Consider the following 23,831-nt stretch of genomic DNA (forward strand, 5'->3'; position numbering starts at 1 on the left):
CATTGCCCCGGAACGCATATATATTTGCCATAATTAAATTCAGATATTGCAAAATATTCACAAAATTATTCTAATTATAAATAAACCCGCGTAGCTCATCCAAAAACTATGACATTTGACATTTCGGAGACCTCACGCTACACTAGCGCCTCTAGTGGCGAATTCATACGCGATAGCCCTCATTGGTGTGAAGTGTCCCATGATATTTTTTATTTATTATTTAATTAGATATAGCAAAAATAGTATAATCAATGATGGGTAGGTACATCTAATTGAATGAACTAAAAAATGTGCCGTTTATTTTAAACTCCAAAAAAAACTTGCCCAATTTTTACCGTCAGTTTAATGAGCTAAAAGCATATAATTTCGAAAGCACCTCGATTTAATTAGTTAATTTAACTGATTTTTACTTATTTCACGGCAATTTGTGTGTCATTGGAGTGATTGACTGACATTTGCAATTTATGTGATCCTGGTGTGACAATTTAATTTAAAAGAGATACTTAAATTGTGACATATCTTTTGAGTTTTAATTAAGGTTAAACAGTAACTAATTAATTACTTTGTAAAACACGGATGTTTAAAAATAAGTAATTAGTTTTTAATTTTTATTACACTTTTAAGTTTATTCGAAGAAGCAATGGCAAGCAAAATGCTTGATGTTTGTAGCGTGACAGGCGACGTCAGTTGTGTTCTAGCATTGCGTGTTAGTTATTTAACCAATCACGAGCAAACGTCAAACGTTAAACGGATTTCACGATACTAACGCCATCTAGCGATATGTCGCCTCTGTGAAAACCCTCATTAAGAGACTTTGGCAATCACAGCTCGGCGTCATTAGCGATCTTAGAACCCGTCTAAGCCTTTTATCGTGCGAATATCAAGGCTTCAATACAAAGGAGAGCATTGCAAAAAACACAAATACCTCGTTTGACAACAAAGTACTGTTTTTAGGCAGCGTTGTTGGATTATAGGAACTTCGACTTTAATCTCTTGACACAAGAGCGTTAAGAACAGTATTTGTTTTAACATAAAAGTAAAGGTTGATCACTCGATGCGCTGCAGCATCTAGCCAAGTGCGAGTCGGACTTAGACATAGGTTCTGTTACATCTTAAATTTTTCATTATCACCCGACTGCGAAGAAGGAGGGTTATGAACGAGTAAATAGGAACTGAGTTAACCATTTTATTTATTTATTTATTTAAAACCCCATTTGATTTTTATATTTCGTCTATTGTTTCCGTCCCATTCTCATCGTCGGAGAAGGAGGGTCAGGTGTTTGACCCGTATGTATGTATGTATTTACCTATGTCTATTCCTATGTCCTTTCGTAACTACTCAACGGCTGAACCGATTTTGATAAATGATACGTCGTTGAATTCGTCTTGATGACGCGAGTGACACTGGGTACATGAAATCGATCGAAAAGGGTATAAAATGAAAGCTAATAATTAGCCCATTCTAAATATGTATGGGTTTTATTCTTTTAATGTACCTACTATTTTCACAGAAACAACAAAAAAGTGTGAAATAAAACAATAAATTAAAAAAATCAAAAACTCGACTTGAAATCGTGACCAGCTCAAAAAATTTAAGTACCTAATGGGTCCCGACTGTTGAACTAGACTTGTATTCATCTTTTTAATAATTTTTAAGGCAGTCGGGTTTTTGATTTCTTAAATTTATTGTTTTATTTTTTTAACATTTTTTTTCCATTCAAAACATGCAATCCTTTATGACAAACAGATAAAAAGACAGCGGAGCCTTAGGTATATAAAAAAAGTTTGTTCTGCAAGTAAGCCGCAAAGTGCTCTTTTACCTGTCACTTTTTTATACCAGCACTTTCGGAAAAACCATCATTCCTAAGAAGAATGCGCCGCAAGAAACTTGGCAGAGCTAGTAATGAAGAGGACCCCATGAATTTTTTTAACATATAACCCTAATAACATAATCCACGCTTGCGCAAGTTACGTCGCGATTCGGAGCAGACGCGCGATTTTTAGTCGACGTATAGGTAATTAATTGCTTTTGATACAAGCTTTTATTAGTGTGAGCTTTTTAAGTAGTGACATCCTGGCAGTCCAGCCAGGATCGTCTCCGCAGGACGGAAATCTTCAACGGTTAATGGCATCGACTTGAAATTTGGTATGCAAATGTAGTTTGGGTGACAATGCAAGTACAGTCAACAAAAAGCACAGTCAGCAAGACCTCACGATAACGAAATCTCACGATACTAACGCCATCTAGCGATATACATGACAAGTTACCAAAAAAAAGTTACCAATTCATACCAGTATTTCCTGAACGAAACCAAAATCGCAGTGTCAAAGTCGCAAGTGTGCTTTTTTTCCATCCTTGATAACCCCAATCCCTCTCTCACGAGCGCTATCACAATGCGCCGGCGTCGATCTAGATCACAGGGGAGGGGTCAAGCCGGGTCACCATAACCTAGTTCGTAGAGTAAATCCTCATAGACACGCCACGATTATAAGCTAAAAAAATAAGTTTTGTTAAAAAAAATTTTTCACTTCTCATGCTCGTTAAGTCGGTATTTATGCTGGATCTAGGCGACATGCAGTTACTTTTTATGCACTAGTGCATAAAGTAAAATCTTCGCCTAAGACCAAGGTGCAGGTATCAACAGCCACAAACAAAAAAGATTCTGTATATTTTCTAATAAATTAAAGTTTATGTTAAACAAAAAATCAATCAAAATAAATTAATAAAACTAAAAATGTATATAGCAATGCATGAAAAATGAAAGGTACCTAGTAAGTGAACAATTGTTTCCACTATTGCTATAACTCGAGCATTAAACCTATTTCCCCCTCGACGTATCTATCCACCCTCGCCGTACCTGCCGGTATATAAACGCCTCAGGTAAAATGGCTCGTTTTATGCTCTTGTTGTACAATCTACTATTTAATACATACAAGCTTTTTTGCTGACTGTACTTTTTTTGACTATACGTACTGTACTTGCACTGTGATTTAATATTTCCGTACCAAATTTCAAGTCGATGCCATAAACCGTTGAGGAGTCCCGTCCTGTGGATACGATCCTGGTTGGACTACCAAGATGTCATTACCAGGGATGTAACGGATGTGGTTTTATCAGAACTGAAAGCGAAACCAGATGTTTTCATTTTAGTTGATCGGAAACAGAATGCCTTTAAGGGATCTCTACCAGTCAACCTTTGAGTAGATGAGAGGAGTAAGTAAGTTTATCCGTTGCCTAGTGTCCATAGTACAAGCTTTGCTTAGTTTGGGACTAGGTCAATCGGTGTCAAGTGACCCATGATAAAAAAAATATTTATTTAGTAGGGCACATGCCTCCTTTCAGAATTAGAGAGCTAGAGCCGTAGTTCCCACACGCGCCCAGTGCGAATTGGGAACTTCAGAGCCACCATTGAATTTCTTCACAATTGTGTGCAGGTTTTGCTCGGGCCTGAGCGCGAACCCACAACCCTCTACTAGTCAGGCTACTAAGGCCAAACCAATAGTAAAGTTATTCCATATCGAAAATACAAACTGAGACATGGATGCACAGAAAAACCAGAAGGTCCTCAGCAATCCGTGCTGCGTGCTATAACCCCTACACCGCCGCTGCTGCGCTGGCTGGCTCTTTTTCTGGTTTTTCTGTGTATGGTTTCACGGGATACCCGTAAAAGTAACAAATTTGGAGTTGAAATAAAAAATACAAAAAGACTCCAAAAAACCAATCATAGTAAAGTTATTGCTTAATAATATTACTTTTTTCTATTTTTCATTTTTCACAAGAAAAACTGCAACATTCCCGCAACTTAAGCTTAGCACATTAACGTCACCAAATAAGGCATCTAATTACGAACAATTTTTCAAAATAAAACCTAATGAATGAAGCCATAAGGTCTGAAGTACGGCTAAGGTCTTAATAAAGTGCCCCCTGCAGATCGAACAAATATGCGATTTGATTCTTTAAATGGTAAAAAGTAGTGCGACCACAGCGATAGGAAGGAAACAGTAGTGTAGTGGTGTTATACTTATACACAGTGTTTTTCTTGGTTCCCATTAAACTCGATAGATGGATCAATCCATTGATAGAGACTACTCGGTAATTTATTTGGTCACATCGTTTTTTTAGGGTTCCGCACAAAAAAATGACACCCTTATAGGATCACTCGTGCGTCTGTCTGTCTGTCCGTCCGTCTGTCACAGCCAAAATGCTCCAAATTTACTGGACTAAATCAGGTGAAATTTGGAACGATGGTGTAATCCTATGACCCAATCACAGATGTTCAAAGCAAATATTTTTTTTAAATAAGCGTCATTTTTGAGGGACAAATTAGGAAATTTTAAAAAAGTTTTGCAAACCTTACTGTGTCATATATCAAATGAAACGGCTCGTTATGAGGATCTCAAATATATATATTTTTTTTGTAAAATAAATAGTTTTTATTTTATTCACGAAAGAAGACGAAAACTGACCATTCCCCAGTGATCTTCGAAATTACTGAGCCTAAAATTTTGAAAAAGAAATACAAAATACAATTAACTGCTTGTAGATTACAGAAAAACCTATAAGAATGCTATCAATAAAAAAAAATTGGTAATCTCAATATAGTACGTTCACTTACGGAAAAAAGTTCACTAAAACATCACTAGATAGCGCTAGTAGTAGTTAACTCGCGTCTTACTGTAAGTCTTACTGTAAGTGTTAAATGTGATATTTTGTATTAATTTAATGAGCTTCGTATATTTTTTTTATATTTATAAAGAAAAGAGGAAACATCTGACTTTGGCACTATACGGAACCATCTCCACGCAAGTTCAACTGGCACTTGGCCGCTTTTTTTATCATGCATAGGTAATATGCGAATGGATGACTGACGGAAATCGAATATATACTTGGTTTGCATAGGTAATTAACTAAATGTAAACAAACTTCAGCTGCCTCATTTGGTACATTCAAGGATTTTAAACATTTTACGAGTACTTATCTATTATTGTCATGCAAACTAGATAGTATAATGGAGGGATTTCAATATTTAAGACACCAATTGACGTTGTTTTGTTTACATTTAAGTAATGATGATGAAAACGCGGGTAGTTGTGTGCCGGTGTCAGTTTCGTCGGGTAGTCGCGCGAGCTGCGGCAGCCGCTGAGTCGCGTTGCTCCGGAGACGAAGGGTTACGGATTAGCCCGAAACATGTCGAGCTAAACTCGATTTAAGACGTGAGTTATCCGGGTCAATATATTTAATACATTTAAGTAGTTAATTACCTACCTAAACGTTTCAAGTACAGTGCGTAAACTACCATGTAAATAATTGTACGAATACTCCGGTCCGTAATTTCACGGATTCGAATACTCTTTGGCGCAAAGCCTCTGCAGTTACTGTATTTATGTTTGCTGTGGCATGATTGATGTCGGTCTGAGGCGCCTTGTACGGTTTAATGGAAACGTTTTTCCGCGCCGATTCCGATGCGCCCGCGCCGCTGGCATGCGACGCGACGCTAGGGCTGCCAACTGTACTATAGTTTATATTATTATGTATTTTGACGACGTGCTATACTTAAGCTAGGGGCACGTTAATTTTATCCCACGTACGCAACGTATATAATGCATTATGAAACCTGGATATTTATATGCTAAGAAACATACTTGTCACGCAATGCTGTACGTGGGACAATTAGCGTGTCCCTAGCTTTACACGTTCATAACAAGTTTCGCATAATTTAGCGAAATTTTATTCGACATAATTCATGATTATAGGATTGGTTGTTTACCGAAATATGATGTTAGCATAATATTGACATAATCAAATTTTATTGGGCATGATACTGTTTAGCATATCTGTAATTAACTGAATGCCACCTGACTTGACTTGACTGACCACAGGTGCCACCAACGCACATGTGCGTTCAAAATGTATGTATAATTATGACAGCGGCACTGGGGGGAAGTTTTAAAAACGCATTATGCGTCGGTGGCAGTGAATGCGTTGAACCTAGAATTCCGTACCAAGAACAACACAACAAAACTGTCAGTTTAAGCCTTAAATCGAGATTTTAAAAAGTCTACAAGCCGTCCTTAGTCAATGAAGCTCCCACATGAATGGAAACCTTTCATTAACTAATTAATAATCCGTAATTATAATTATATAATTGTGTAGTGAGCATTAGTATTAACAGTTCAAATTAAAATGGTCGACAACCCTAGGAACCCGATAGCTTTTTGCTGCGAACGGGTCATTAAGATGTGACTTATTTTGATGGAAAATACATACCTTATAGGAATATTAAAACTTCAAGCTGTCCACAGTTATATAAATCGGTAATTTTGACGCTACACTTCCATTAAATTAGACGTAGAGGCTTTAGTTCGTGTAAAACCCCCGACGCAGAAAGAGAGGTGTTATAAGTTTCACCGCTATGTCTGTCTGTCTGTCTGTGTATGTCTGTGGCACCGTAGCTCTTAAACGGGTGGACCGATTTGAATGCGGTTTTATTTATTTGAAATCAGGTTTTCTAGCGATGGTTCTTATTCAAGTTTCATCAGAATCGGTTCAGCCGTTTTTGTGAACTTTGCAGTGAGGGGGAGGGGGTTTCCAACTTTTTGTTGGTTAGGTTAGGTTCCATTTCCATCCCAGCTTATATACGTCCCACTGCTGGGCACAGGCCTCCTCTGAGAACAAGAGGGCTTGGGCCATAGTTCCCACGCGGGCCCAGTGCGGATTGGGAACTTCACACGCACCATTGAATTGCTTCGCAGGTTAGTGCAGGTTTCCTCACGATGTTTCCCTCACCGCAAAGCTCGTGGTAAATTTCAAATGTAATTCCCGCACATGAATTTCGAAAAACTGCGAGCCGGGGTTTGAACCCACGACCCTCTGCTTGAGAGGCGATAGGTCAAACCACTAGGCCACCACGGCTTATTATGATTTAAATTCTGGTTTTGTTCAGCGTACCTTGATTTTAGAGCAGCTCGATATTTCGGCACAGTTCATCATCATCATCATCATCTCAGCCTATATATGTCCCACTGCTGGGCACAGGCCTCCTCTCAGAACAAGAGGGCTTGGGCCATAGTTCCCACGCGGGCCCAGTGCGGATTGGGAACTTCACACGCACCATTGAATTGCTTCGGCACAGTTGCATGCGGTCAATTACTGTCAATTGTCCCATGATATTTATTTGTTTTACTAACTGCCTTTCAAGTTTGTGTCTTGAAACTTTCGTTTTTATTATTAGCATTCAATATATCAACTAAAGCCAGTTTTCCTGATGTACGACCACCATGCCTCTAACCTCCATCCTAACTTAATCAAATCATAACAAATACCAGTAAAATATTAAATGTAACCTTTAGTAATGTTTCGAAGCCACAAGATTTATATTTCAATCGCCATGTCCAGTAGCTAATGAGTAATGAGCATTCCATTATTAATCATCGATATTTCGAGAATCAATTAAGCTTAAAGTCGAAGTGAGCCGATCGATTATGTCGACCGGTCGATATGCTGATAAGTTGGAAACAGATCGGCGATATAGATCAGGCGCAGAGTGTGTAGTGGAAGAAAGTTCATTTGTAATGTTTTATGTTTGTTAATAGTCAGTCTTTTGATGATGAACAATTTCATTTTCATGTCTCCTGTTCGGAAAGTTTAATTTTCATGGGTAGAAAATTGCGTTTTCATCTCTAGGGTGGAAAGTATGTTTTTAAAAAATTTCGATTAGCCACGGAGTCGAAAATAATTGAGTTACGTCAATGAAACATTTTTTTCACGTTTCGGCATGGCCATCTAGATGCACGTCGTGACCAAGAAGCTTATATACAACACTGGAGGTTGAACGCCGAACATCCATTTAAAACAAGAAATTTTATCTTTATTACGTCACGAACATATTCTTAACCTAACTAAAGAAAGAGATGGATTTCATTCGTGAAATGTGAAAGAAAGAGATGGAATATATAAATAAGTAATAAAGGTCAAACTTCTTTGTTCGGCGTTCAATCTCCAGTTTTGTAGGTATATAACTCCTGGTCGTGACCAACTCGTTTTTTTTTATACTCGGCCGAGGCAAGTGGCCAGGTCGAAAAGATACCGTTGGAGGTTGGATATAAGTAAATTCAATTTACTGAATACTGAAATTAAATTAAATGATATTCTCATTTTTTTGTAGTATTTTCCACCTCACAGTCGAAATGAAAATCTCAGGTGAAATTGTGACTTTCCACCCTTGGTTATCAATCTACTATTGAGTCATATCATATAGAAGCTAGACACCAACATCCACTTCAACTGAAAAGCGTGTACGTCTTCTCTCTCTTCTCTTCTTCTCAGCATATATTTGTCCACTGCTGGACATATGCCTCTTCCATGGATTTCCATGTTTCTTTCATAAATGATGTATGTCTTGTAGTCCTATTTGGGCAAGCCGGTGAGAACAGGGTTCTATGGACGCTTTGCCACTACACAGAAGATTTAATTTACACTTCATGCAGCATCTCCTAAAGTACCTAAAGTAACTGTAGCAAATAGAAAAAAGTGGATGTTGCTGACCTTGCTTCTATTTGACTCTTTATAAGTCCAACAGCTGAGTCCTATGACAAATCAAAGGATACTTTATATGTTAAAATGGGCAAAGAAATAAACTTACATACATTCATATACTTGGGATCCGACGGACGGGCATAGGAGCAGAGGCAGACCCAAGAGGAGATGGCGGGACGACCTGAGCGCTTTTCAGCTCGATTGGCAGGTGCATGCCCAGGACAGGGAAGAGTGGCAGAGGAAAGGGGAGGCCTTTGCCCAGCAGTGGGACATAATACAGGCTACATAAAAAAAACATTCATACGCATACACACGCCAAAAAACATAAGCGTCCTTCGTACAGTCGGGTAAAAAGAAAAAAAAATCTGTACAAAAAAAAGATATACTTACCGTTTAGTTGACATGAATGTACAATCACCGGCTGCATCACCGGCACCAAAATCTGACACAACTATGATTCTCTTTCTAGGGCCGGTGGCTGATATTTTCGCATGCTCCAAGAGTCGAGTGCAAAAATAGAGACTTATCTAACCCTTCAAAAATATGCACCACAGACTCTTATTCCGACATATTTTTGAGCGGTTCGAATATGTATTTTTGCACTTGACTATACCAAGCAACATACCTATCGAAGGATCGAAGGTAAAGGAAATAAAAAACACGATGTATAGTGCGAGCGACGTGGATTTCAAATTTAATTGTCTACCGATCGAACTCTTCTCCATCGTATCTGTGATTCAACTATCTTCCCGCCGAAGATCTACGAGCAACTTTCCATTCCAATTATAGTCGCAGGCGCAGATACTCTAGATACGGAGGTCATTTGTCAAAACACCCATTCATATGATAATGAGGCAGCGAGTGAGTGATTGATGTGGGCTGATGCAAACGCAGTGACCAGTTGTGATAGCTGGTTATTAAAATAATCGGTTGGGTTTTTAGTTAACGAATAGCCTGCTTTGGCTTTGCCTCAGTTAAAAGTTCCTCTACAACCGACAACCGCTGGAGTGAACGAGTTCTTGAGTGGTGACCGCATCTTGGCAAAAGTAGTGTAGGATGCCCTTCGGCCAGGTGGAGTGACGATCTGCAAAAGGCTCAGCTGTCCTCACAGGGCGTAATGGCGCTCAATAATATAATAATAATAATTTTATTTATTCCGACAACTTGATCCAAAAATTTCAATGGGGGAGGCTCATGTCCACCAGTGGACTGTGTCTGATGGATGATGATTGGTGATAATGCAGTAAGATTCCTCCACACTGAGTTGCGATGCAATGCAATGCGACGCCACGTTGAATGATTCCTTAAGTTCGAGTAGCACCAAGTTTTGGTAATAGTATAACACATGTCAAACCACCTGAGAATTTTGTAAGCTAAAATAACTTAAATCACCCAAAGTCAAAGTAAGTAACTACAGTATCTAACTAACTAATTTGGCTAAGGGACCCAAAGAGGGTCTTGGCCTCCGAAACGAGAGCATGCCATCTGTCCCGATCGTGCGCAGCCTCTTGCCAGTCGTCGACTTGGAGACACTGTCCTCCCAGCGGCACCTGGGTCGCCCAACCGGGCGGCGACCAGCCGGTCGTCCCACGTACGCTCTTTTGGCAGCTCGATCCTCTCCCATTCGTAGTAGGTGGCCGAACCAGCAAAGTCTGTGTGATTTTCTTACGCCGATGATGTTGGGTTGAGCCACCAGCTCCTGGATAACTACAGATGTACTTATTAAATAATGTTTTGTTATCATATTTTGTCGGAAAAGTTGGTTATTATTTTGCTCTCTTAACTAGCTTACTGAAGTTTATTAAAGCTAGTTGAAAAAGAAGATGAATACCTACGAACTTATTCGACAAAATACGATGGAAAAACATTATTCAATAGATCTGGAAGCTTAGCTGCAGACGGACGGATGGAAGTGGCGAGAAACTATAAGGATTCCTTGCAGGACTGTAAGGCATTCTAAAAAGTTTCGTTGCTAACCCCTACGTAAAAAGAGACAGCCCCGGATCTACGATTTTATCGAACCGGGGCAAAAACCTTGATGGTGGCGCCCCCTCCCTTCAGTGTTTGAGAAAAACTGTTTCAACTGTCATTGAGTAGTATTTTTCTTCTTCATTTCTTGTCTCAAGGATTTGGCGCCCCCATAAAACTGCCGCCCGGGGCAAGTGCCCCGGTTTGCCCCCTCTTAGATCCGGGGCTGAAGAGGGGTGTTATAAGTTTGACGCCGTTTGTCCGTCTGTCTGTGGCGTCGTAGCTCTCGAAAGAATGGAAATTTCGATGTGGTTTTTTTTAATGCGAAAGCCAGTGATTCTTGGCTATTTTAAATAAAATTTATTTAATACTTTTTGAGATATTGACTTGGAAATGACAATGTTGAGGGGTTTTCTAGTTTTCGAAGTTGGTTAGGTCACAAGAAACAACTTTATTTTACAATCAAAGTACCTAACTCGCGACTGGAGTTACTACACGCTTGTATCTACTGGCCTACATCGTAGTTTTGCTCGTTCAAAGCAGACAGACATTTATGTGCGTTGTTAACTAACTAACGAGTTACCATCGAAGCCAGTTAATGCTAACATGTCTGTTTTGTTTCTCCACTTTTTAAATATAAAATTGAGCTACATTTGTACGAAGTTTTTTTTTCGTCAAAAACCTAATGTTGTTGTCGTCCTATGGTAACCCAGTGGTACAAAGGGCCTTCGTGAGACGTCGCCATCCGCTCCTGTCCTGCGCCTGTTGCTCCGCGTCTCCCCAACTCAGCCCGGCCGCCCTAATAGGTACATTTAATTATAAAAAAATAGAAATAGAATTCGATTGAATTTCCTATCTATGTGGGTGAGCAATCGATCTAGCTTGGTATTATCTTTGTAAAACCATAACCCTCCTCCTTCTCTTCCTCTTCTTTCTCTTCGGGAAGTTAGGTAGAAAGGCGTGTTTTCGAGGTTTAGTCCGATTAAAGCTTAGTCATCCAGGTGTTTCGTTACGTGTGTATTGCAATTCACTTATGTATACTTAAGTGGATTTATTTGAATTAAAAAGTTAAAAAAAAAACGAAAAAGCAAAGACAAAGTTAGTTGGAGTCCCTGGTGGTCAATGGGTACCTACAGTCAAGTGCAAAGATTGACACGGCCAAAGTTATAAAATTATGTATACACGGCTTTATGCACATAACATTAAGGTCGTGTATACATATTTTTGTAACTTTGGCTGTGTCGATATCTTTGTACTTGACGTAGAACACTTCTCTGGCGTGTAAAGCTATAGGAGGTAGTAACTCACCTGGCGATTCTAAAATCTTTTTCATTAATAAATATGGGGTATGGGTATGGGGTATAAAGCCCCAGATACAGACCGAGAGTTTAGTGCGAAGGCCGTCGAAAAGTCAGATGATGTTATTTGTATTTTATTGAAACTTTACTGCACTGTGTAGCTTTATTGCTATTTCAAATTATTATTATTCTTAGATAATAGGTAGGTACATTATAAAACTCATTTGTCAGTTATCACTCATAACTGACAGCCAATCCTCACCGCGGCTTTATCATTGGCCAATCGAATATTTTCCCGTGATTAATTCACCAATCAGATTATAGTGGAGTGAGGTCAACATGTCAGGGTGTAGCCGAGTAGAATGCATTTGTTGTACAACATACATAATGTCGACGCAGTGAAAAAGTTTTACACGGAGTAAGTACGAGTAGAAATCAATCTTATCTCAATGTGCAGGACATGTTTGCCGGATGCATTCGGGAGCCTCTGCTGCCTTTATAAGTTTTTTTGGATCATCATCATCATCATCATCATCATCATCAGCCCGAAGACGTCCACTGCTGGACAAAGGCCTCCCCCTTAGAACGCCACAATGAACGACAACTCGCCACTTGCATCCACCGGTTTCCCGGTTTTTTTTGATAACTGCGGCAAATACTGACTCAACAAAATTCTACTGAGTATATACGAACATACGACATACTAACATACGAATCAAGATATAGTACTTAACATACTCGCGTAAATTTATATGAAAATAACAGTTAATAATACAAAGAGATGTACAAAGGCGAACTCATCCCTTATTCCTTTTTATATGTACGAGTATACCTACTCATAATTGTAGAAAATAATGTAAGTAAATATATTTTTTCTCAAAAATGTCCGGAAAAGTTGACATTATTCTTTACATATCAGAAGGTGAAGTTCATAGTTTATGGTCAGCGAAAAATTAAAAAGTTAAAAAGATTGCTTTCGCGCCAGCTCGACAATAATGAATTAGCGCGCCTGCAATCAGTCACAAATGTTTTTAAAGTTAAAAAGGCCATGGAAATTTTGGCACAAGTCGTATAAAGCCAAGTCTAATGGCCGGTATCAGATATTTTGTTGGAACTCCGGACTTTTTCTATTGGGTCTGAAATAGCTTGTGGTGTTTTCGGTGGAAAAATACACCTGCAGTTTATTTTTAATGAAAAAAAGGCGGGAAAGCATAAGAAAAATATTGGATTAAAATTAAATGTCATGATATATTTGAGAAAAAGTTTGGTCTATTTCAGAATTATTCACCATTTTTGAGAAAAGCTTTATATTAGTCTCGGCTGGAATAGCAATTGCCGGCTTCGTATTAGTTAAACGGACTCGCAAGCTCGTCCGTTTAATACTCATACTCAGCCTGCAATTGCCTACTTCCAGGCCACGACAATAATCTACTATTTCCTGTTTACTTTACTATAACATAATTTACAAGGTGTCTTTTAATTCAGAGTTATACAGAGGGCCTACTCCGAAATTCGAAAGTCGAAGTTCGTACCGTACCATCCCTCTCACTCTCTTATCAAATAGTATAAGTGTCAGAGGGACGGAACGACAAGAATTTCGACTTTCAAATTTCGTAGCTTTGGCTTTTGAGCGGTATTTACGATTGACGTGATTTTGAAAATCGGCCCCAGATCTCAGTACCTGCAACTTGGAACAATGTATGAAGAACAGGCGTGACATACTGATGGTATCGCGAACACACGTGTTGCGCTCGCGCACTGAAGGTTTATCGGCGCAGGCGACGATAACTTTGGAGGTCGCAGAGGGCAGCGGGTTAGGAAAGCGTGTGAAACGATTATTTTATGAAAAAAAATTGAACTGACTACAAAAAAGCATGAAAATATTTTTCTACCAGTCTGAAGTCGTTCGGTGCCTCAGCACGAGCCAGCAGGAGTGGACCTTTAGTCGTCTATCTCATCTATATATTATACGCGTATATTGGGCTTCAATCACCCCTGCTGGCTCGTGCGGAGGCACCGACTTCAGACTGGTAGAAAATTATTTTCATGGTTTTTTGTAGTCGGTTAAATTTTGTTATAATTTTTTTTTCACGCTTTTTAGTGTAAAAGATCTAAGATACAATAGTCAAATGCTCGTCACCTTTTACGAAAAATTGCTTTTTCCGATGCAGAGACGTTCATTATTGAGGAGTCCTGGTGCTTCGTCACCCGTTCCATTTCATCATAATGCATTACGATGAGCTTAAATTGCTGAGCAACTGTGTTAAAGTAATTGAAATTCAACCCGTGAGGTACTTGTTATTGAGTAGTCGCTCCGTTGGTCAAATGTGGTCTTTATCATCAGTTCCACTTCACAAAATGATCTCGCCGTACTGACTCGGGTGGCTATATGAACGTCTCGGGTAAAATAGCTGGTTTTATGCTCTTGTTTTACAATCTACTATCATTTCATTTTTGAAACGGAGACACTTCACTCTCTGAGTCAATTAATTCCGTTACCGTCAATACGTAATGATAAACACATTCCAATCCGTAATACTTATTTAGACTAACAGTAATCGCAAATGTAATTCTCGTGTATATGACAGCTGCGAGGTGTGACAAAAAACTGAAAGTCGCTTAAAACAGCTTTAATTAATATCAGCAAGCTTTTTGCGTACGCGATTAGCATAATATATCTGTGGTATTAGAAATCGATACACACGGTATATTGATTGGAGAAAATACCGAGAAGCAAAAAATTACGATAAAGCGGTGACAAGTTGGTGCCGCGACCAGGATGAGCGGGTAGGGTGTCAAAGTGTCAATAACCCTTAGCGGAAAGTGTTCATAAGCTGTGGTATTTGTGTACCATTGCGTAAGCTTCTTGCCATTTTTTATAGAGACATAGGTCATCGATCGCACGGCAGATAATATCATTTAGATTCAGCAATTCAATTGAAATCCAGGATTTTACTAATTGACACTAATTTGAAATTTCACTTAAAACAATCGTATCAAATTTCGTGACTAAACCCAACAGATGACATTTGAAGCAAGTGAAATTATAAATGCCAAAGTTTGTGAGTATGTGTGTGTGTGCGTGCGTGCGTGCGTGCATGCGTGCGTGTGTGTGTGTGTGTGTGTGTGTGTATGTTTGTTACTCCTTAAACACAACATTAACTACTTTTATCATGTTGACAATATTTTGTATCCTCAATAGAGCACAGCATGGTAGAATAGCAATCATATCTTTATAATGTTATGTTAGGACCTACCCATTATCCGCAGAAAACATTTTTATTTCATTTTCGATATTCCCAGGGGATCGATATGAAGTCCCGATAATACACATTACAGATTACAGAAATGAAAGACGTGTGTGACGCGTAGAAAACCGAGTAAAGCCAGAGGGTCTATTGCGTAAAGTTTCTGGCGCTCGCGATCGCAATCAAAATGATAGTTTTCTCATACAAAAACTGTCATTTGATTGCGATGGCGAGCGTGAGAAACGTTAGGCAATACGGCCTCTGGTCTGTGTTAAATGAACGAAGTAAAAAGTAAAAATATGCAAATGTTACTTCCAAAACAATTTAGTAGACAAGTTCACACACTTTGTTTACTTATCCAGTCAAATTAAGTCTTAGATATACTAAAATAAAATGAAAATTTGTTTGGTCACTCCGACGTTCACGAGGGTCCCACTGCGCCTGCGCGGTCAGCTGTCAGCTGTCATCGTGACATTAGTTTGACAGATGACAGCGCGCAGACAGGTCGTGTTCAATTAGCTTGCTTCGTTGGTGTTTTACATGTTATGATGGATTAGGGTTCCGTGAATTAATTAATGATTTTTTTTATTAACGCAGATACTTATATGAACAAAGCGTGGACCTGAGTCGGTGGCCGAATAGAACTTAGTAAATGGTGAAAGTTAATAGGAGAAACCTTTGCTCAGAAGGGAGGTCTAATAAAATAACATAAAAATGAATCGTAAAATGTGTTGCTAAGCGGAAAACTCGGGAACGACTGGTCCGATTTCGCTAATTCTTTTTTGTTGTGTTCATTACTGTCAGGAGAAGGTTTTTATGGAAGAAAATACAGAAAATATACAACGGGGACGAAGCCGCGGGCAACAGCTAGTAAAAAATATAACTCCATAGATCATTATCGACGATACCGGCAATGCCGAGAATGAAGAAGACACTGGAATGTTTTTTGTTTTTTAATTTATTTTCTGAATTTTTAATATTAGAGCCGTAGTAGTAACCACGCAGGCTCGGTGCGTAGTTCAAACTGCACACGCACCATTGAATTACTTTGCAAATTTTTGCAGTTTTCCTTACGATGTTTCTCTTCTTCGCAAAGCTCGTGTAAGAAAGAAAGAATGAAATACTTAATTCACAAGACAACAATAGACAACACTACACAAGACACAACAATATTATAAGTACGATAGTTAAATTACGAATGTAATTTCGCGAATGAATTTCTAAAAACTCAGAAATGCGAGCCCGTGTTTGAATCCACGATCCTCTGCTTGAAAGGCCATATTAGGTGAAATTAGGCCACCACGATCGACTTAGCCTTAACTAAGCTTTAACTTATTTACTACGAATAATAATAATAATAATTCTCTATAATAATACGAATAAGAATTATTATACGTAGCTTATTTATGAAAAAAAAACTACAACTTAAGTTCTTACAAATGCCTTACAATTACAAATGCAAAAAGGTTGCCTGGAAGAGATCGCTCTTAAGCGATAAGGCCGCCTATTGCTCACCTTGTAATTTTAATAATTTGTTTTCTGTATCGCTTACTATGTCTGGTGTACAATAAAGAGTCTTTGTATTGTATTGTATTGTATTGTAAATGCAAATAAAAAAAAAAACACGTTTGCTTGCAAATTAAATGAAGATTGTTACAGCTTTGATACTGTACTCTAACAAATAAACGATTCTGATTCTGATTCCGATTCTGAATGACGGAACCCTGTATTAAAGTCAGGTTTGCGCGTGATTCTGATTAAGAAATAGATCTTGACGCCGACAACAACGTCGTGTGAACGTGTCCAGCGACTCCGGCGTCGTTAGCAAGCATCGGGCTGTAACATGCTCTCTAATTAACTACAATAGGTTAAGCACTCCTTGACTCACGAACGCTTGTTGGCTTGTGTTAACTTAAAGCCCAATCTACAAGGAAAATCGTGCAAGTTGTACTACATTGCGGCGTTCGATTGACCACTCCAAATGTTTTCGCTTTACGGCCTCGAAATATAATGCAACTTGAGCGATTTCGCTTGTCGTGAACATTCTTTGGTTTTTAGGGTTCCGTAGCCAAATGTCTGTCTGTCTGTCCGTCCGCGGCTTTGCTCAGGGACTATCAATGCTAGAAAGCTGTAATTTTGCACGAATATATATGTAAACTATACCGACAAAACGGTGCAATAAAAATTAAAAAAAAATTGAGTACCATAAACGGGTGATTTTTTTTTCTCATCCAATCTTGTAGTGTGGGGTATCGTTGGATAGATCTTTTAAAATAATTAGGGGGTTGCAAAAACGATTTTTCGATTAAGTGATTTGTTTGAAAAATATTCAACTTTAAAGTGCAAAGTCATTAAAATCGTGCGCCCCCCCCCCTCTACAATCAAACCGGTGGATGGAAAAATTAAAAAAAAATCAAGATTATAGAACGTATACCAAACTTACAAGGAAAACTATAACGGTCAAGTTTTCTTGGGAATTATTAGTAGTTTAAGAGTAAATAGTAGCCTAAGGTATAAAATATACCTAAACTTGGAATATTCCGTACAAAATACGATATCCTTAGAAAAATATTAATTCATTTTTCGTAATGGCTACGGAACCCTATTTCGGACGTGTCCGACACGCTCTGAGCCGGTTTTTATGTGTAATTTTGACTTTTTATGGGGCCTTTTTTACTATGAAGTGGTTTTTAGAAGATAGAGGCGTGCAGTTGGGAAAAATGGACGATGGAAATCCATTATGAACGAAGGGGAAGTGGGGGCCCTGACAGTGCCGACTCATGAGCTAAAAAACTGCCTGCACGTTTAACTCCTTTAACCTTACTATACTTACTTTGTTTTTTTTAGCATTAGAAAGAAGGTAAGCAATCTTGATGTGTCTTTTTATTGAAAAACACTTTTGAAAATAAGTCACAGCAAATTTATGTAACAATGAGCAAGGACATAAGATCATTTATATGCTTTTGGTATCATAAGTAGGTACTAGTTATTGTTTTTTTAAAAACTGTTTTCAATAGAAAGACTCGTCAAGATTGTTTACACTATTTCTAATGCTAAAAAAGAAAACAAAGTATGGGTAAGGAGAAGTTGGAAGGTCGGTAGTACAAGGGATTAATGTTTAAAAATCGAAAAAATCATTCATATCGTACTTTCAGTAGTGCAAGGCCTAAATTGGAAAAAAGTTAAATTATGCCCTTGTTATACCGAAGGTGCGAACGTTTTGCAAAGAATGTTTGAATTAAAAGTGCCAGATCTACGAAATTTTCAAACTGGGGAGGAAAAGTTCAACCTAATTTGTAATAATATTAATAAATAAGGCATTTTTTTGTGATTGAATTTTATTTTTTAGTGGTGGGTAGTTTTATGTTTAATGTTTTGCGATGAGTTACAACTCCGCGTGTGTCTGAAATAACAAGTTGTTTTTAACTACAAAAGGTATAAAAGATAGCAATTACTCAGTTAATTAGTTATAAATATATTCTACTTCCATTTTGTTATGTGTTCACGCGGTGATAACAATTATTTATTTCATACACGATGATTTTTAATTCGAATTATGTTCACGCGACTAATAAGTGGCAATTATACATGTTTAGTTTGATCCTCGTTAAGTTTTGGAATTCTTTTAACATAAAAGTTTGTGTTTGTGTGTGTGTTTGTTACTCTTCGACGTTACAACATTTAGGGACTGTTGCACCACCCATTGACTAATTTCATTTGTCGAATAAATGTGATGCCGTCTCCGTCTTTTCGAACAAAACAAATAGAGACGTCATCACATTTATCCGTCAGATAAGTTTGATCAATATGGGGTTAGACAAATTTGAACGAGATGGTGGTATATGTAATGCGTGGATCCAGAGTTCCCAACGGACGCAGTGCTTAAAGATGAGCATAAGTTTTTTTAATTTTGGAAATTGCACATTTAAAAATCTTTATTCATTGAAAATTTTCTAATTTATAACGTAGGTACATTCAGACTTTGTCGATGCTAAGGATAAATCGTCATCTCATCTCGGCCTATATAGGTTCCACTGCAGGATACATTATTTTTCTCAAAATGAAAGGGCTTAGGCCATAGACGATAATAATCATGATCATGATGATGATGATGATGATGATAATGAACATGATAATAACGATGACGATGTTGTTGCAGGACCTCCTGGAGCGTATCTTCCGCTTGTTCGACACGGAGCGCGCGGGCGAGCTGGTGCAGGCAGACTGGATAGAGTTCCTGAAGACTAGGCTTACGTGAGTTACATTGCAGTTACATACAATTATTTGTCTACACACAATATTCCTAAACACAAAAATCCGTCGGTAACTATTTGGGTTTTTAGCAATTGGGTCGATCAACTTCTTGATGTGCGTCATTGCCGTGCTTACGTCCCCAGGACAACTCTTTAAAACCACGAGTTTCTGTATGTTTTCTGTGGTTAAGTGACAAATGTGTGTATACACCTCCGATGTAAAGTTTAGTGAAGCAAAATTATATGCTAATGGAACTGCAACTTTATGTTCAACAACTTATATGTCCAATAAATTATTAATTGATTGATTTAAAATTCATCAAGCTTACATTTTTGTTATAGTTACAAGCTCATTATTTCATGGACTATATCTTAAGCACATTAGTCGCATATATTAAAGCAGTTTTTTTAAGAAACTCTGTCTCTGTTTCAAAAAAAAAAAAAAAAACAAAATCATTTATTCAGTAAATAGGCCGCAATGGGCACTTTTACACGTCATTTTTTTAAAACTACCAGCGCTTTCGGAAAGACCATCATTGCCAAGAAGAATGCGCCGCAAGAAACTTGGCAGAAAGTCATTTTTTCAACATAAAATAATTACAAATAAAATACTTAAAAACTACAGTATACAATGAAATAAAAGAAAATACAAAAAATAATAATAATAATACAGGGATGTATGGGGTCCCTTAGTTACAAAACTAAACTCTAACTATAATCTACGTTCAGTGGAGTGTAGACAGCTTCCACCGTCATAAATTAAAAAAAAAAAAATATATAATAATAATAAATTAATTCTGAAATTTACATTTCAGGTCAAGTAACCATTAAACTTTTGGATTCCGAAGGCAAGCTCACGTCTGCCGCCCCCAAAGTTAGCTCACACGAACTCATGTCATGCTCTGAAAGCAGAGCGGTACCGAGGGCATGGTATTGCTTCCGTTCCCATAAGCTCTATGGGATCGTCTTGGGAGCTTCGACGTTCGCGGGCCTGTGACTAGAAATTAAAACTAAAAAATATACAAGTTTAAAATCCATAAGCTTAACAATATACAGCCTTAATATAGCAAGGGGATGTATAAAGTCCCTGAGTTAATAATAAAATTACTATATAGCAAGGGGATGTAGAAAGTCCCTGAGTTAACAATAAATAAAATTCCTAATCTAAATAATTCAGAGGTGTATATAGTCTCTGAATGTCAAAGGAAACTAATTTAATTAATTTAATTAATGTCTCTTGGACAACGGGACAGAATAACAAACAATAGAAAGTTGATTGACCCAATTGTACAGATCTCGTTACAATTGTATAGATGAGACTCTCTTTGAGATAGGAAATATTTGGCGCCTTCTACTGCTGATTTTCAACGAGGAACAACGTAAAATTTGCCACGTTTATTATTCTGATTCTGAAGTAGTTTCTGCATCAATGTTTCATCATCTTCTCCAGTGAAGACAAGCAGTTGGAGCTCATAGAACACATCGAGAGCGTGGCCTACGTGACCTGTGGCAGTGGACATATCTCATCAGACAGCTTCCAGCTTATCCTCGGGAATAGACTGGTTGGTATCCTAGACATAGTATCAAATCAAGCGCTTCCATGTGGATTATACGCCGTAGATCCTTTATTGAATCTAGAAATAAAGAACTTTGAGCTTTAATCTAACGTGTGACCGTGGGGCTCACTAATGGCGAAAAACATGTAGAGCTAAATGAACTGAAACAATTACTTTGCTCACTTGCGACCTCTAGTTACGTTAATGCAAAAAATGCACACACGTAAATCACACAAACCCATCTATCACCACACTACACTGACGGTTTTTGAACTCAACCAGAGCTCATCTTTAGAGCAACACAACCGTTCATCATGCTACCAGATGTTAGTTATGTTATGCCGAGCTAAACTCGAATCAAGACGTGAGTTATCCGGAGTTATTGCACTAGAAAAATATATAGTAGTTCCATTAAAAATATTAGCTAAGGAACTACAGTGAATGATCCTTCCTGTTCGCGATTTTTATTAGTTTCAACAGTTCTAAAATTCATTTTATTTCTTATATATAGTTGCTTTAATCACACGGATAAGAAATAGTGAGATAAGGAAACGTTGTGGTCTGAAAGAAGATGTAGTGACAAAAATTGAGAAAGGTTGCTGAGATGGTTTGGCCATGTCGAGAGAATGAATGAAGAACGATTGACGAAAAAAGTGTATGAGGCGAGTGTGAATGAAAGTGTTGGAAGGGGTAGACCTAGGCGGACGTTTCGAGACCAAATCAGGGACGTCTTGAAAAAAGGCCAGGTCAAGAGTAACCTAAACCGAAGAGCATGTATGAAGGGAATAATGAAAGTGGACGAAGAAAAACAAGTATGTAAGGATCGTAGCAAGTGAAAGAAGTGGTCTCTGCCTACCCCTACGGGAAAGAGGCGTGATTATATATGTATGTATGTTTAATCACACGGTAACAGTACTGCATCTTTCTCGTCTTGTCCATCACCTTACTGTACGGTTTCATCATCAGAGTGATTAATTACAGGTGACAGCAAGGCTGTTTAAAGTCGTAGACACAGACGGCGACGGCTATGCGACGGTCGACGATATTATGGACATACTGTCGACAGCTTCTAGCACCAGGTATTTAGGCTTTGTCATCATCAGACACTCCTAGGTTAAGAGTTAGCAACTTTGCACTCCCACTAATCCAACTAATATTACAAATGTAAACGTTTGTAAGTCCCTTTGTTTGTTTGTTACTTCATCACATCTAAGCCACTGAACCGATTCAGATAAAGTTCTCGCGTCTGAATCTCTCGTTCTCGCGGAATAACGATAACTGCATTAAAACAGGCTTGTAACTACTAAAAATCCTGCTAAAATCACTAGAAACCATTACATGAAAGCGACTGTCAGTCCCAATGCCTGATTGTCTAACGCACTTGAAAACAATCGTTTTCGCCACTTCTTTCTGTCACTGGTGAATGCGATTGCGAACGCCTGGGCATTAAATACGGCTACATGATCCAAGTTTTACTGAATTGGGAAAAAACTTAACAAGAGCTTTACCACCCCTGCCCCTAGTTTTGAAACAAGAGTATATATAGTGCCACGAGAGTTGAAGTGAATGATTGCACACACAGCTACCAACACCATGTCGTGTAATGAGCAGGATTTTGACATTTACTCATTCATTTCATTCATTCTCCTTTTGTGTAATCTGTTATTTTTTAGGTGTGTGTGTGTGTAATCATTCACTTCAACTCTCGTGGCACTACCTATACCAATGTTTATAACTCGATGCAGGCCTCGCGTCGGCTTCGACCGGCACAGCGTGGACCAGCTAGAGCAGCTGTTCCGACAAACCGTCGGCGACCAGAAGGAGATCACCCGGGAACAGTTCGAGAAGATCCTGGTCTCTAAAAACGTATGGATGACATTATTAATGAACATATTTGTTTTATTAAGCTTCCGATCGATATTTTGACACATTTTTTGCGAGTAGATTGTAGAATTTGCATTGAATGGTAGTGAGAATCCACGCATTCGGCGCACAATAATGGAAGAAGATTAAGCAAGGTCCACAATACATTACAACCCAACATCTAAATATGTCTGTCGTCTGGTAGGTATACTAATTGTGTTTGTGTTGCTCTGATCTGAGGGCGAAATCTGGTAAAGTTCAAAACGCGTCAGTGTAGTGTGGTGGTGGTGGTGGTGATAGTTGGCGTTATGTGATTTGTGTGTTGTGTAATGTTTCTATAGTGTGAGTTACAGAACAAACATTTATTGCATAGACATAGCTATCATTGACTACGAGTATAAGTTATAAGGTCGCGGTTCTTCTAATAGAATAGAACTTTAATGACAGAGCCTTGAGCATCTTCCTTCATTGAACTCTTGTGTTAATATCACTCGCAGCCATTCTTCACGGAGCGCGTCTTCCAAATCTTCGACGAGGATGATTCGGGCGCCATATCCCTGCAAGAGTTCATCGCGGCAGTCCATCGCTTTGCTGGCCACTCCGCCGAGGACAAGATACGCTTCCTCTTCAAGGTTTATGACCAGGATGGTAAGTGGACGAGTGTTTGTATCTGTATAACAAGGGTATAAAGATAGGTAATTGTAATTTACTTCTGTTATAATTAAAGAAAGCGTTCTAAAAAAGTGTAATCTAGGGAAATTAGATAAGAGTAATCACCATCGCCAACACAACAAAAAATTTCAAAATATTTTTTAGTAGTAGTAGTAGTGTACACAGATCCCGGTAATTTTGCTAAAATAAAATCCTCTTTTTTCTTACAAGTGTAAAGAGATAAGAAATTGAGAAACTTAAATAAATGAAAAAAATATAAGCCATCCTCAAAGATAAAAGCCACAACATAACGGCTGCAACTCTTGCGATATAGTTCCTTTTATGTGCTACCGGCTACAATATAGTCTTAATCTGGAACTGCTGCCAATGCAGCATATATCCCGATTTATCGCCAATAAAGAACCTTTCTCCTCCAAACGGTTAAATGTTCTTCGAAC

The 23,831-nt window shown here is 38.3% G+C and overlaps 1 protein-coding gene across 2 annotated transcripts in view; it reads left to right on the forward strand.

Moving 5' to 3' along the window:
• Nox (NADPH oxidase) overlaps positions 1 to 23,831 on the forward strand; it is a 117,304-nt gene that overhangs the window by 76,982 nt on the left and 16,491 nt on the right. For both annotated transcript variants that reach the window (XR_012452725.1, XM_074105134.1), the window contains exons 3-7: positions 19,210 to 19,304; positions 20,754 to 20,865; positions 21,841 to 21,938; positions 22,605 to 22,725; positions 23,220 to 23,370. Coding sequence is in view for 1 of the 2 variants with exons in the window: in XM_074105134.1 (XP_073961235.1) it covers positions 19,210 to 19,304; positions 20,754 to 20,865; positions 21,841 to 21,938; positions 22,605 to 22,725; positions 23,220 to 23,370 (577 nt within the window). In the remaining variant the exon portion in view is untranslated. The remainder of the gene's footprint in view (positions 1 to 19,209; positions 19,305 to 20,753; positions 20,866 to 21,840; positions 21,939 to 22,604; positions 22,726 to 23,219; positions 23,371 to 23,831) is intronic.

The sequence above is a fragment of the Choristoneura fumiferana genome, chromosome 22 (genome assembly GCF_025370935.1).
Source record: "Choristoneura fumiferana chromosome 22, NRCan_CFum_1, whole genome shotgun sequence".
Lineage (NCBI taxonomy): Eukaryota > Metazoa > Arthropoda > Insecta > Lepidoptera > Tortricidae > Choristoneura > Choristoneura fumiferana.